At 39.2% G+C, this 15181-nt stretch overlaps 1 protein-coding gene across 6 annotated transcripts; it reads right to left on the bottom strand.

Moving 5' to 3' along the window:
• Window positions 1–1595: 1595 nt before the first annotated feature.
• On the bottom strand, window positions 1596–14783 carry LOC138769063 (5-hydroxytryptamine receptor 3A-like). 6 transcript variants are annotated; one of them, XM_069947260.1, is made up of 10 exons: window positions 14667–14783; window positions 11848–11933; window positions 10645–10799; window positions 9783–9827; window positions 7497–7606; window positions 6612–6781; window positions 5054–5211; window positions 3995–4205; window positions 3351–3578; window positions 1596–2232 (listed from the first exon to the last, which is right to left on the bottom strand). In XM_069947260.1, exons 2-10 carry the CDS (start codon window positions 11906–11908, stop codon window positions 1961–1963), a joined length of 1410 nt encoding a protein of 469 aa, XP_069803361.1. In that variant the 5' UTR covers window positions 11909–11933; window positions 14667–14783; the 3' UTR covers window positions 1596–1960. The 6 variants fall into 6 exon arrangements, with proteins under 6 accessions (XP_069803361.1, XP_069803357.1, XP_069803358.1 ...); XM_069947256.1 differs by lacking the exon at window positions 14667–14783 and adding an exon at window positions 14473–14521; XM_069947257.1 differs by lacking the exon at window positions 14667–14783 and adding an exon at window positions 14075–14131.
• Window positions 14784–15181: the final 398 nt, after the last annotated feature.

Raw genomic sequence — 15181 nt, 5'->3', positions numbered from 1 at the left:
GTTAAAATAGTTTTCTAGGGAAAAACTATTGATGACGTATGAACAAGATAGGCCAGCAACAGTTTCTGACACCGGGTACCATGCTTTTCCGCTGTTCAGGCATTCACTTCATTAGATGCTGCAACAACCCGGCACAACCAATACTCAATGTGCAGAGCAAAAGCTTCCAGCTCCTGGACGTTATTTACTTCCGGAACCACACCTCATCTGTAGGCCTTGTAGGTGAGGGCAATCCACTGATCAGGTACTGATGGCCCATCCTCCACAATAACCCAACCTAAATCTATTGAAGTGATTTGGAAAAAACATTCAAACCTTCAAACACTAGTTTAATACAAGTCACATGGTAACATGCAAAATTCACATACAACATTGTATTTTTTATTACGTTAGTATACAGACTATGTTTATGTACATATATGTACAATAATACTACACAAGGATCACCTAGCTAGCACACAGAAAACAAGCTGTATGCAACAACTTAATCCATCTTAGGCCCCCTTCACACGTCCGGAAAAAAATCCGGATGGATTTCCAGACCCATACACTTTAATTAGTCACGGACACCCTTCCGGATTTAGGCTGGGGAGGGCCTAAAACAATGGCTCTTCCCACCCTGGTGTTACCAGGCTGCTGTCGTTTGGTTTTTAACCCGGCTGGTTATAAAAATAGGGGGGACCCTATGCGTTTTTTTAAAATAAATAAATAAATAATAATAAAAAAACGCATAGGGTTCCCCCTATTTTTATAACCAGCCGGGTTAAAAACCAAACGACAGCAGCCTGGTAACACCAGGGTGGGAAGAGCCATTGTTTTAGGCCCTCCCCAGCCTAAATCTGAAAAACAAAAAGGGAGAAACACACAAAAAACACACAAATAGGAGCACAACACCCATCATTGTGAGCGGTGTTGTGCTCCTTACAGTATGCAGCATCTTTACAGATCGCTGCTTACAGTCTGGCCCCCAAGGGGTTAAGGGAGGATGTATTGCATCCCCCTTAACCCCTTGGGGGCCAGACTGATGTCAGACTGCACCCATCCCAGCAAGGAAGGGGTTAACTGCCCCCCCTTCCTTGCTGGGAGGGGTGCAGTGCTGGGGAGGGGGTGGGGAGAGCTCTATACTCACCCCGATGTGTCCTCTTCGCTGGTCCGCAGCACAATGAAGTCACTGTACTGCGGACCGGCTAATTATATGTGCGCTCAGCCGATCAGCCAATCAGCTGAGCGCACATATAATTCTAAATGTTTCTTCTAATGCTATTGTGATAACATAATTAGAAGAAACATTTGATGTTTTCATTAAAGTAAAGTGATGATTAGTACAGAAAGCTCTATTGCCGGCATATGAATTAACGGCTTATGGAGCTTCCTGTACTAATTAATATTTAATTAATAAAACACAATTTTGTTGAAATAAATTCAGTTGCGTTGGTCAATAATTTAATTCTAACGAATCCATCATTGTGCAATTAAATATACTGTCAAAAAATAAATATATATATAAATATACATTTATTTATATATCTATTTATTTTAACAGTATATTTAATTGCAAAATGATGGAATCGTTAGAATTAAATTATTGACCAACAAAGGGGACTTTATTACAACGAAAATGTGTTTTATTATTTTAATAGATTAACCATGAGAGACATCGGAAAACTGCAGAGGATCGCAAACCCCGGTAATAGCAATTCATGTAAACTGTTTCCCTGCTTTCCCAGATGCATCCAGAGGTGTTTGCATCACTTTCTTAAGATTTTATTTGTTATTTTTAGTTGAACCAGATTTCAAAGTAAATGACCGTATGTTTTGAGCCGCATGTCTATTTTTTCCCACGGACGGAGTTTCATCCGCACATTTACAGCCGCATAAAAAATACAGCCGCACAGTTACATAGTGTGCACCTAGCCTAAAGGACATTTACAGCATTGTGTGGACTATACAACCAATAATATCACATATAGTGATATGACCAACAAATTGATAAACTAATAATATAAGTCAAAATAGTTAATAGGTAAACCCAAAAGAGAAATTTATCAAGTACATATCCAACGGTGAGCCATTCCTTAGCGGTCTCCTGATTATCATCTTTCTCTAGGTGTCTTCTAAGAGCCACTATCTCATTGAGTATATTTTTCAGGATCTCAGAATTTTCTTTATTGGACACAGTTGCAGGTGATAGTCTGAAGTTTTCTCCATTTTTACAATATTTGGACAATTCATCTACAAGTAAATGTAAAATCGCTGAGATATGAGGTTAAGAAGCAATAAGAACAGTTTCATGTTTATGTTTTGTTGACTTAAAAACATTTAAGCCTTTCCCGGCCCATGATGTACCATTATAGCATGAGTTGGGTGACATGGATTCCTTATGTGATACAATGATAAATCAGCCATGAGTGAGGATGTTTGCATTAGCCCTGAAACATGTTGGTTTTATCTGACTTCAATGCCGAGCACTTAACTGTTTAGATGCCATGATCAATAGCAATTCTGACATCTAAACAGCATGTACAGTAGATGCGTTGGTGGTGGTCTAATAGAATTGTTAACACACCTGCAATGTTCTGTAATTATGATGTGCTGACTAGTTGTCAAAGCAGCCTGCCATGACTGATCTGCTGATAGAGTGTAACTATAACAGTAGAGTAGAAAATTGCATAGATCAGTGCAATGTACATGCATTGCAATGATCTACTGTATGTAAGCAGTCAAATGGAGACTACAGGATGCAAAAAAAAATCTTCCCCTAATAAAAATGTAAATAATCCCCTTTACACATTTTCCAAATTAAAAACAAGTAAAAAAAAATTGACCACGCTCCAAAACTTGCTTTTACACAGCTCCATAGGTGAGAAAAGTACACAAGTTGGAGGAGTTGCCATCAATTTAAGGCGCATTATAGGGTGCCATTAAACCATTAGCTTATCCATACACAAGGATGGATGGGAAGACTTTTTGAGCCACTATAGTACTGGGTTATATGGCACAGAAAGTCTGCTCAATTCAGAACGCTGGACAAAGCAATGTCCGGTTTAAATGGGGTATTCTGTTGTTCTAAAATAATTTATACATTGTTGGAGCTGGCAGTATCCCCGATCGGCCAGTGATTGGCTGAGCAGGCAGGTCTTGCTTCGACCTCTTGTCTCAGAAACAGGCAAAAGGGAGGAGCAGCAGAGGACCAGAAGGAGACACAATGTGAGCTACAGTGGAAGCCCTGGAGGGTCAGGGTAAGGTAAGTACCTTTTTTTAATCATGACATCAATTATTTTTGAACATCAGAAACCCATTTAAATACCAAATTTTATGGTACTCTAGTATTTTATATTATGATTACTAACCAGTGCTTGGGGTCTCCGTCATTTGCAAAGTATCGGAAGAGTTATTTGGTTGAAAATAACATCCCTTATCTTTCATTCGAAGCAAAAGAGTCATATTTTCCAGAACCAGCTTCTTTATCCATTTGGGAACCTTAGACTGTGTATTCTTCTTACTGACTATCCGAACTACGAAAATACTTTCTGTCAGACTAATGACAAGCAGAGCCATGCAGACCACGAAATACACCTCTAAAAATACAAATATACACAACAGTAAGTGAATGATAAAACAGCTACTGTACAATCAAAACAAGAGTTAAAACACTTTAGGGGGAATTTATTAAGGTGTATGCCTGGCTGATTCACATTAAATGAAGTGCAGTTCACATTAAAACCACTGTGCTGTTTTTGAACAAGCAACTAAGGGAAGAAATAACTATGTGAGTACTGCTGGCAAACAGCACAGCTTTTGTCCCATCCCCTAAAAGAGAGAATATAAAATAACTGTGCACTATGGAAGGGACTCTCAGTGAAAGTGTTAAAATAACTTTTTCCCCCACTCTGAAGGAGTAATTTAACAAAACCATGAAGGCTTTAAAAAAAATTTAGAAATTACAGATAGACCTTTATTTCTACAGACATTTTTATATGCGTTGCGGTAATACCTATTATTGGCGTTCCTTGGGCTGAAGCGGGCAAGGTTTCTGAAACTATGATGAGAAAGACTGAATAACCGAGAAGAAGGGTGATCTTGAAAGAAATCCTTTCTCCACTTTCTGGAGGTAGGTAGAAGCCAATGGTATCCATAATCATGAGAAACGCACTGGGGATAATCAGATTTACAACATAGTACAATGGATGTCTCCTGAAGATAATCTATGGAAAAACAAATCCATTGTCTGATTAGTAAGTAAAACATACAAAATTATTCACTATTGGGCTATGTACACACAACATACAAAGGCCGCTGTTGGGCACTCAAAACAAAGACCATTGTTTAGCATGTTCCTACGGCTGACATTGCAGTATCAACCATAGGAACATTATTTTAGCTCAATATTGACTGCTGTCCCTTTCGGGTGTGTCCTGTAATAAAATTCCATTGACTCCATTAATGGAAAGGACAGGTAAAAAAAAAAAAAAAAAAAAAAAGAAAGTGTACTGTGTGTGTGTGTCAACAACTAAAAAAAAAACATTTCATTTAGTCTTGAAAAGGGTAGTTCCAGAGCTAGGGCCACAAGTCGAATCTTCACCTGCATGTAGAAAGGAATATAATGGGCGCTGGGTGCCAGGAAGGGGGGGGGAGTAGGAAACCACTATACCCAGGGCAGGGGTTTTAAAGCGAATGTACCAGCATTATAGAATCAAGGAAGCCGCATCATAGAGGGGCTGGGGTTTCCTCTCACTTGGGGCGGGCCGGCCGCCTTCAGTGCTTTACCCCTGGTTGGTGCCCGTGAATAGAATGGCGCCATACACAGGAACTGGGCCATGGTTCAAAAAAAGGTCTGCAGCACCAGCTTCCACACACTGGCACTGTTGAATCTATAGGCAAATCTTAAAGCGAATGTACATGATGGTAAATTTGCTTTAAATACAAGATTGTATCTTAAGAAAGATTTATACCATATAGACTGAAAATGAAAAGCCCTGTAATGTTTTAGGTGCTCCATATACAGTGATGCGGAAACTGGGAATAAAGTAAGAAGCCATTACAGTCAACTCACATAAAATTCCACCATACCAAATTTGTCCCCTAGTTCATCCACTTCCTTGTGGCTGGAATTGATACTGAGAAGTTCCCATTCCCCTTTATTGTAAAATTTCTTCAGATCCTTCTCCATATCCTCTGATTTTCTCCACATGGACACATTAATATGTTCAACTAGAAAACAAAGGAATAAGTACAACTCACTTTATAGCAGGATAAAAAAATAATGTTAAAAGCCCTAAAATTTTAATATCTTACTTATATTTCTTAACTGGCATATCAGCATTTCTTAAAGGGGTTGGCCACTTTATAGTAAAATTGTGCAGTGTACAGTATTAGTAAGTGTACTCAAAGCACTTACTGCCAGAAGCTCCCTGTGTACCTCATAGAGCTAAAATCAGACTCCCCTCCTCCAGGCTGGGCTGTCCTGCTCTGTGGTGAGTCTGTCCATAAGATGGCTGACATGGAGGAGCATGTGACTATGCCCCACCCCCCAGTGGTCACCACTGAGCCTGTATATGTATATGATGGACACTGGGGAGAGGCATAGTCACATGCTTCTCCATGCCAGCCATCTTATTTACAGAATCACCATGGAGCAGGATGACTCTAATCTATTAATAATGTGCATCTACTAATGATGTACACTGAACAATTTTATTGGCCAACCCCTTTAAGTTCTAAGAACGTAAAGAGCTTGTCTGGTGTGTTTTTTTTATTAAGTAACATTAGGTAAACTTTTTTTTTTTTTTTTTTAAAGGAAATGGTTGCTCAGCCAATCACTGGCAGCAGAGGTCACCCACCTCAGCAAGCTATTGACTGAGTAGGATTCCCAACCATTTTCCAGTGTCAGGGCCAGCTAACCGGAAGATCAATAGGAAGCCACACAGTGTCATTAGTGTCATAAAAGCATTGGCAAGAGGGCAGGGAGATACGTACTTAAAAAATATATATCTATATGGATATAGATAGATACCCCTATAAAGTTGCATAAGGATTGCATAAAAACTTGAAAAAGACATAAAAAGTAATCAAATTCAAATCATTAAACAAATGTCCTTTAAAATAAGATCATCAGAGTACCCCTTTAAGTATAGAAGGCTCACACTATTCAAGTCAAGTTGCATGAACAAGACCATCATACCACTGTTTGGTATGCTTTAAGCTTTTTAGTCTTGTGCTGGTTGAAGACAGAGACTAAACACAGGAAATCCCATCTCGTACAGAGAGTCACAGCTCAATGGACAGCCTTCTCTGTTAGCGCCAGATGACGGGGACTTCCTGTGTTTAGTCTCTTTTTTTTCAACCAGCACAAGATTAAAAATCTGCCTTTAGGAGACCAGACCTGGATACAAGTAAGTATAGCTTTGTTTTACAGCAAGAGAACTAAAAAATAATAATTAACATAAATTGTAAACTTGCTTTATATCACATCTATAGTTGATTTAGATTTTAAAAGTTATAACAACAATCCCCTTTGAATTCTATATTAGTGGGTGGCTTAAAGGACCCCTTATTTAGATCTATACCTGATGCCTATACCTCTATGCCTGATAGCAGGTAATATGACATACTTGTATGAAGCTGGCTTTGAAAAGTCAAAGTGCAATTGTGCTGGTCAAAAGGGAAGAAGTAGATGTAGAAGATGCAGATTGATGACATTCTGATTGGTTTTTGGTAGTTTACTAGTCCTGTGTAGTTTATGTAGACAAAATTTCGATTTGAGGTGATTTCTGAATCCACACTGTGGGAAAAGAGGATGCATTAATAGTATGGCTTTTATATGGGTTTCTATTTATATTTTTTCATGGATTGCTTTAAGTAGTATCATTATTAATATAAGCTACATAGTAGAGTCTGTGTCGTCTGGAAGCACATTAGTAGGTTTATACTGGATTGAGCCTTGTTCTAGATTGGTGTACTCAAAAAGTGGTTCTTCTGCTGTTTTTTAAATTACAGCTTCCATTCTTATCAGCTGCTGTATGTCCTGCAGGAAGTGGTGTTTTCTTTTCCGTCTGACACTGTTCTCTGCTGACATCTGTCTGAGACAGGAACTGTCCAGATCAGTAGCAAATCCCCATAGAATAATTCTCCTACTCTGGAGAGTTTCTGTCTGGGACAGAGGTGGCAGCAGAGAGCACTGTGTCAGACTGAAAAGGAAACCCTACTTCCTGCAGGACATACAGCAGCTGATAAGTATGGCAAGACTTCAGATTTTTAAAAAGAAGTACATTACAAATCTATATAACTTTTTTTAAACCAGCTGATTTGAATGAAAAAGATTTTCGCTAGATAGCCCCTTTAAAGTCGCCTATACGCCAGAAACATATATACGTTGCAACTGCATGGGGCATTGGCAGTTGAAACGTATATAGCCATATGGCTGATATGAAGGGTGTAGAAGGTATTGAAATATTAGCCAACACTGTTAACACTATACAAATATATGTTTTACTTACAATTCAGCAATAAGCACATCTGGTACCCATACAGTGCTGGAAGGAAGAGAAATTAGAGTGATATTGTCATACTCCAGGGGATCCCATCTTAGAAATTCATCAATCCAGTACTAAAGAGAAAACACCAGAAAAAATTATTCCTGTTGTTAATAACGCATATACAGTATGAATCTCAATACACTAAATGGTGTGTGTAGAGATTGGAAACACAATAGAAGATTAAAGTATAACAAACCTGCAGTGAGCAACATGATTGACAGCCAACCCAGTGCTGACGGACATATGAACCTGGGTATAGGGAAAAGAGCGTAGAGACTTCAACACCCCTGATGAAGTCGAGAGTCATCGCAGAAATGTGTTGCTTAGTCTTCTGACTAGTGATGAGCGAATACTGTTCGATTGAATAGATATTCGATCGAATGGTAAGGTATTCGATCTATCGAATAGTATCGAATAGTTCACCGAATATTCGATAAATATTCGATAAGTGTTCAAATCCCCCTACTTCCGTTTTTTTCCTCCTAGTGGTCGAGTAGATGTTTTTCAATAAACGAATACTTGTTCCCATAGACTTTAATGGGATCAAATATTCGATCGAATATTCGATTATCGGGGAGATATTCAAACGAATATCAAATATTCGAATATTTCACTATTCGCTCATTACCACTTCTGACTCTCTTAAAGGGGTTGTTCACCAAATTTTTTTTTCTTTCAAATCAACTGGTGCCATAAAGTGCCAGAGATTTGTAATTCACTTCTATTAAAAAATCTTAAGTCTTCCAGTACTTATCAGCTGCTGTGTGTCCTGCAGGAAGTGGTGTTTTCTTTCCTGTCTGACACAGTACTCTCTGTTGCCTCCTCTGTCCATGTCAGGAACTGTCCAGAGCAGCAGCAAATCCCCATAGAAAACCTCTCCTGCTCTCCAGACTGGAAATACAACTTCCTGTTGGGCATACAGCAGCTGATAAGTACTGGAAGGCTTGAGATTTTTTAATAGAAGTAAATTACAAATCTCTGGCACTTTATGGCAGCAGTTGATTTGAAAGAACATTTTTTTGGGTGTACAACCCCTTTAAGACTCCGTACACGAGCGAATGCTGATACTGGTGGAAGCAGTGCCACCAATTCGGGATCGCTCCCAGTAAGGATTTCATTGCCACTATTCACGAAGGCATCAACAGACTGCATGCACTGATACTGAACTTAGAATCGGAGAACATTTTATAGCTCATACCCGTGCTCGATTTTGCATAGCTTGTTGTGGTGCTTGATGATTTTTTACATTTATTCTTTACATTTATCAGATCTACGGGGCCTTCCCTATAGCACTACAGAAGAGAGCAACGGACTGCTACATAAACTCAGTGCGTCTATATACGGCTACTGGTTGTACATATTGTAAGAACCAATCACCTTATATAGAGGGGTTTGCAGCTTATTGGACAGGCACAAGGAATTATGGATAGTCCTGTAAGCTAACATGTGTGGCCGCCATGTTTAGTGAATTTGCGAAGCGAGTCCGCAAATTTGCAAATAGCTAGGAAGCAAATTTAATGCCCAATTTGTCAGATTCACTTCACTCATCTCTACTACTAACCCAAATTACCAAGAAAAGTCAAACCTATAAACAAGTCACAGAAGTTTTGGTGTACTGTCATGTAGAGTGATAAAAAAAACCTGGAACTTCTTGGGCCTTTGGATAAGCAGTATGTAAGGAGAAGGAAGAATGAAGTATACACTAAAAGAACATCCTTACTACAGTGAAGCATGGCAGTGGCTCAGTTTAAGTCTTAAGAGTCAAGAGCAGATTAGCCTGCAGGTTTTCCATGTCCCCATTTCTTCCCCAATAGCTAGGCGATGTTGAAGGGATTATGGCCACATTGCGTGGCTATTGGGGAAAAATAGGGGTGTGGTTTATGCATTCTGAACATATGTCAGAACACAGCTTTATAATAATTGAATCTTTCTGGCCTACTAGAAATGAGTGAACCATGAGTTGGATGAAGCCCAAGGAAGTCCTGGAAAATATGGCTACAGCTTATAGCAACCTTAGGGCTACATCCAACTTCTTCAGCCACTGGTAATCAAATGTCGAATCCGATCATGCTCAAGGTTCCCTAGTCTCTATATACCACCTCTAAAATTTGACTCATAGTCGGCAGCCGCTGCACACCATTCCCTGCCACCTTGATCATGGGGGCTAAAATAACTCTATGATGTATTTTATGTATTTATTTTCAGTAAAATTGTAACCTAAACTATTAATTTCAAAAGGTTCCTTACCCGATTATACAAGCAGTACATTGACATCAGCTGATCCTTCTCATCCTGCAAATGAACAAAAGAACAGACCATCAAAGAGAAGTGAACTGAGTGTCTGGTCACATTTGCGTCAAGGTTCCCATAGATATCTATGATAGCAATGACAGTTCTATTTTTTTTTTTTTCATTTTTAATTCTATTAAAACAGTTCTATTTTTTTTAAACATGGAAATGCAAAGAAAGCCTAAGAGATTCCATTAACTTTTGATCATGAGGTTTCTGCAGTTTTTGCCGTATAGAATAATCAAATCGGCGCTAAAAATAAATACACATGTATGGTATATAGGTTTTCCAAGAGTAATTAATAATGGGTTATGCATATTTTTTTGCCAAGAAATAAAAGCCCTTCCACTTCTGACTACTAACACAGAGGACTGAAACAATAAGAGATAAGAAATGAGGAAAAAAACTTTTCAAACTTTTGTTGACTAAAGGCTGTTTACTAAATACGGCTTCCCTATCAGTAAAGTATATGTACGGTAATTCTATGCCTGTATATAGAAAATTACTCTTATTTTACATTATTTATTAGTGCTTTGCTGTACTATGAGAAGATGATATACCCTGTAAGTTTTATGATTTATGATTGATCAAACATGGTGTAAAGTGAAACTGGCTCAGTTGCCCCTAGCAACCAATCAGATTCCACCTTTCATTTTCCAGAGAGTCTGTGAGCAATGAAAGGTGGAATCTGATTGGTTGCTAGGGGCAACTGAGCCAGTTTCACTTTACACCATGTTTGATAAATCTCCCCCAAATATTTTTATTATGGGTTTTTATGAGGCTAAATTAAATGATAGCCAACTATAAGTACAGTACTTACCACTGCAAAAATGGAATATACAGTTATATCTATATACACCGTGGTGCCATTTTTCCAGTTCTTTACAGGTCTTAGATCCCTTTTATATCCATCTAACAAAGTATCTAATAAACGGACTTGGGTCAGATTTGAATGTTTGGTACTTCTTTCCTGGCCTGCCAGAAACACAAAAGAAAGTAATATACTCACATGATGGTACATTTTAATGGCAAAACGATCAGAGGATGACAGATGACAAGTAGAGATGAGCGGATTGTTCGGACTTTTGGTCCGAAAGCAGTTCGCTCGATCGTGATGCCTGTGATCTCGAGTGCATAGTTGCGATCCTGGGAATATGCGGCCAGGATATTCCAGGGAATCGATATGGAATTCCCTGAAATATCCTGGCCTCATATTCCCGGGAGTGCAACTATGCACCCCGGATCACAGGCATCATGATCAAGTTCAGATGCTGTCGGACCAAAAGTCAGACGGTCCGCGCAACTCTATGGACAAGCTTTACAAATTTCCTGGATAATCATATAGTCTGGGTAGTCTCAAAAAGCATTATAGTTGTTATAAGCATATAAAGAAGCCATAGAAAGATACAAACCATGGAGGACTTCCAAAGGGTTTTGGTTGTTCCGCGGCAGCCCATTGACCACCAGTTATCTTGTCTCATACATGTCAGACTGGTTTGGGAAACGCATAGCAAACCATTTCTTTGAAAACAAATTCTATTATTTGAAATTTCCTGTTAGTTTTTTAATCTTTTTGGAATAATTTACTGGAGAAAATATTTTTTTAGATTGAGATGACATTAACACAAAGTAATTCTTAATAGTAACATAGAAACATAGTTAATAAGGTTGAAAGAAGACAAGAGCCCATCAGGTTCAACCTACAGAAACCCTACTTTGTAGATCCAGAGGAAGGCAAAAACCCTTATGAGGCAGGTGACATTTGCCCAATCACAGGGAGAAAATATCTTCCTGACTCCAATAACAATCAGAATAATCCCTGGATCAATGTATCACAAAAAAATCTAATGCCCATAACTTGTAATATTATATTTTTCAAGAAAAGCATCTAGGCCTCCCTTAAACTTATTTAATGAATTAGCCATGACAACATCATGTGGCAGAGAGTTTCCCAGTCTCACTGCTCTTACAGTAAAGAATCCCCATCTGGTGTATGTGGTCAATTCCCCTATAATGCACTCACCTGAGCAAGTTACCAAAAGAAGTAGGCAGCAGATACCATTCCGAATCCAGCCTTCCACCATTATTGCATTGATTATAGAGAAGCGTCTAAAACACAAAGGTAAAGAAGAATCCATCTCAGATTAAGATTGAATTATCTTTGTTTTGACTTGTATCCAATGTCTGACTATTAGGAGCTCACTGGTATCTTCGTATTCTTCTCCCTAGCACTCTAACACGCAGGGTGCACTTGAAACTTTTGCTTCTTGGCTCTAGTTCTCGTTGAGATTTTAGCTTATTATAAAGCGGATATTACGTATGCATTAGTCATCCTGTATCCCTTTGTGAGTAATTATTGAATTCTTAAGGGATTCGCAGCTTTTACAGTAAAATAATTAGTTACAGCAATATTTGGTGAATATTAGAAGATTAGACTGGCTTTATATTTGATCACTGAAGCAACACTGATCTATGTTTTAGGGTCACCATGGTCAGTCATGGTTATCTGCACTCTAGTATCTAAGAAGGAGTAATGTTAGACCTGTGACATGGCAGGCAGACACAACCGTGCAGCCATTGCAGGCACCTGAGGCCAGCTGGACCATTCAACTTGTAAATTGGTAATGTTTTACAGTAATACAGGGTGATCCATGTTTCATTTTATCAGATATCATTCAAATAGAAATGTTTAGCAGATATCCCTCTATGTCCAGATAGGAGTCCAGGTAGGAATGGTCAGTGACAATTTCCTCGGGAAAGACAAAATATTTTTACGTTTAGACATTTGCCTTTGGGTGAGTCCCTTGTGTCCTCGATAACAACATATAACATATGTTTTTTCTGATACCCAAATTCTTAATAGATCCCCAAATAAATTGTGCCACCAAACCTTTTATTCTTTAACACCACACATTTACAATACAGTGTGATATGTCGGCCTGTGTCCAAGTCACAATGTAAACTCTGTGCCCATAGTACCTTTTGGTAGAAACTTGTAACTTTATTGACAGTCACATCTCTGGTTGCTCAGCATCAGGCACGTTTAAAATGTGCATTTATATACCAGCCTGTGTCCAAGTGAAAATGTAACTTTTTACTTTGGCAAGATTTTATCCTGCATTGGTGAACTTGCTCTTTTCCAATGTAAGTTTAAATAGGTATTCCCTTCTCAACTAATATAGTTATACTTGTAGGACTCATCAAGATAAATCTTTTTGCAAATACAATTATTTAGCAAACTTGCCTCCCTCTCTTGATATGGTGCCCTGTCCCTCCCATTGTTGACAGCTCAATGTCTAGGTTAGCAACCACCCCTCTGCTCCAAAAGCAGCGTTCTGGCTGGTGTTTATATAGCTACTGCTTTTAGAGCAGAGTGGTGGTTGGTAACCTAGACATCTAGCAGTCGACAATTGGAGGGAAAGAGCAGCATATAAGGAGACAAGTTTGCTAAATGAATGTATTTGTAAAAATAATAAATGTTACAAGCCCTTCTAGGTATAACTATGTTAGTTGAGGTGTTAACCTCCTGCTGATAGCTCTCTATACCCAGGGTTTTATTTGAAATTTAGAGCCACCAAAATTGTATTATTGTAAAAGCCTTAAAGGGGTACTCCATTTAATTTTTTTTTTTTTTTTTTTAACTGCAGTTCCAGCATTCCTACTAATCGAGCACTGCCACACAGCACTATACAGAGCAGGGTCGCATCCAAGGGGAGGCTGCACGTTGCTATAGCATAGCGTACTATATTTACAGCAAGCAATGGTTGTCTCCACCACTAACTGTACTAAAGCTACTATGATTGTGAGCGGTACAAAGGCTGCCACACTATGCTATTCAGTATTCTATCAACACTGTAGTAACTCATAATTGTTATATCCATGGCACATTTTTCCCCACACTAGGAAATGTTTATTACCTTTTGATAGAAGGTAAAATGGGAACTCAAAAGTACAGTAGATTAACTAATGTCAGGTTCTTTTTACGATAATTCATTAAATGTACATTAGAAGTGCTTACAGAAAGTACTGTACTAAGTAATGTGTTAATGATCTAATCGCAGTAAAAGCCTCCATGTCTCTTGCCAAACACTGATGTCATCTAAAAAGGCATTGAGATTTTCCTACATTATTAAGCCTTAACACAGTTTAGCAATACATACAAAGGTTTAAGTCACATTGTGTCAGCAGTGCCCATTGGACGTATATCCTGGGGTCAGTCCCTAACTTTTGTGTTTGAAGTTGACGTATACCTAAAATGGATGCCACTTCTTAGCATCCTCAATACATATGTGGGGAGATTTATCAAGCATGGTGTAAAGTGAAACTGGCTCAGTTGCCCCTAGCAACCAATCAGATTCCACCTTTCATTTTCCAAAGAGTCTGTGGGGAATGAAAGGTGCAATCTGATTGGTTGCTAGGGGCAACTGGGCCAGTTTCACTTTACACCGGGTTTGATTAATATCCCCCATGGTCTCGTGTTAATGACTTTTTACTCAATCCAGCGCAATGAGAGAATGCAGAGCTCCATCCAGCAAACCTCTACAAATACATCCTAAAAGAAGGCCAAAGTTACACTCCTTTGAACTTATATAACCTTGTAATGTGTGTTAATAAGCTGTCCGGAGCTACGCCACTTGCCCATACTTACCCATTAACTACATCCTCTTCTCCCAGCACCATTTTGTGTCAATGTCGCCATGAGTAAGGGGCTGGCCTGATCTTCTCCTCCACATTAGGCCAGCCCCTTTGTTCAGCATCTCTGGGGTAGGCCCTGACATATACATTAAAGGACAACTCTGGCACTAGAAAAAAAAGACACTGACAAACAAGTTTCATACTGACCATCCTTCCTGAGTTGATCGCCATTTGAATTTCCTGCTGGCCGCGGTTCCCTTCTGCTCCAGTCGGGTTCTTAAGTTTTCCTTCACTGCCGGGTTAGGGAGCTCACACGGAGTATAACTGGCGGAATTCCACAGCGGAATTCTCCATCCCGGCGGCCTCCGTGTCGTACCGGCAGTCTATGGGAGGCTCCTTTCTCTGCGCCTCTCTACTCGGAAGAATTGACATGTCCATTCTTCCACGCGGATAGAGGAGGCGCATAAGCCTCCCATAGACTGCCAGTTTTACTCCGTGTAAAATGGATCTTAAAGTGTAATGAATGGGAGAGAAAAGGCTACTTGTGCAACGGCAGCCTTATTATTGGCTGGAGTGCATCACATGGCTTCCAGCTTGCTCAGCCCTGATTGGCTGATCAAGCTGGAAGCTGTGCGATGTGATCCAGCCAATAAAAAGGCATCCAGTGCACATACGCACCAGTAGCATTTTCTCTCCCATTCATTACACTTTAACCTGGAAGT

This window comes from Dendropsophus ebraccatus, chromosome 12 (genome assembly GCF_027789765.1).
Source record: "Dendropsophus ebraccatus isolate aDenEbr1 chromosome 12, aDenEbr1.pat, whole genome shotgun sequence".
NCBI lineage: Eukaryota > Metazoa > Chordata > Amphibia > Anura > Hylidae > Dendropsophus > Dendropsophus ebraccatus.
This window is presented reverse-complemented; position numbering and strand designations above follow the sequence as displayed.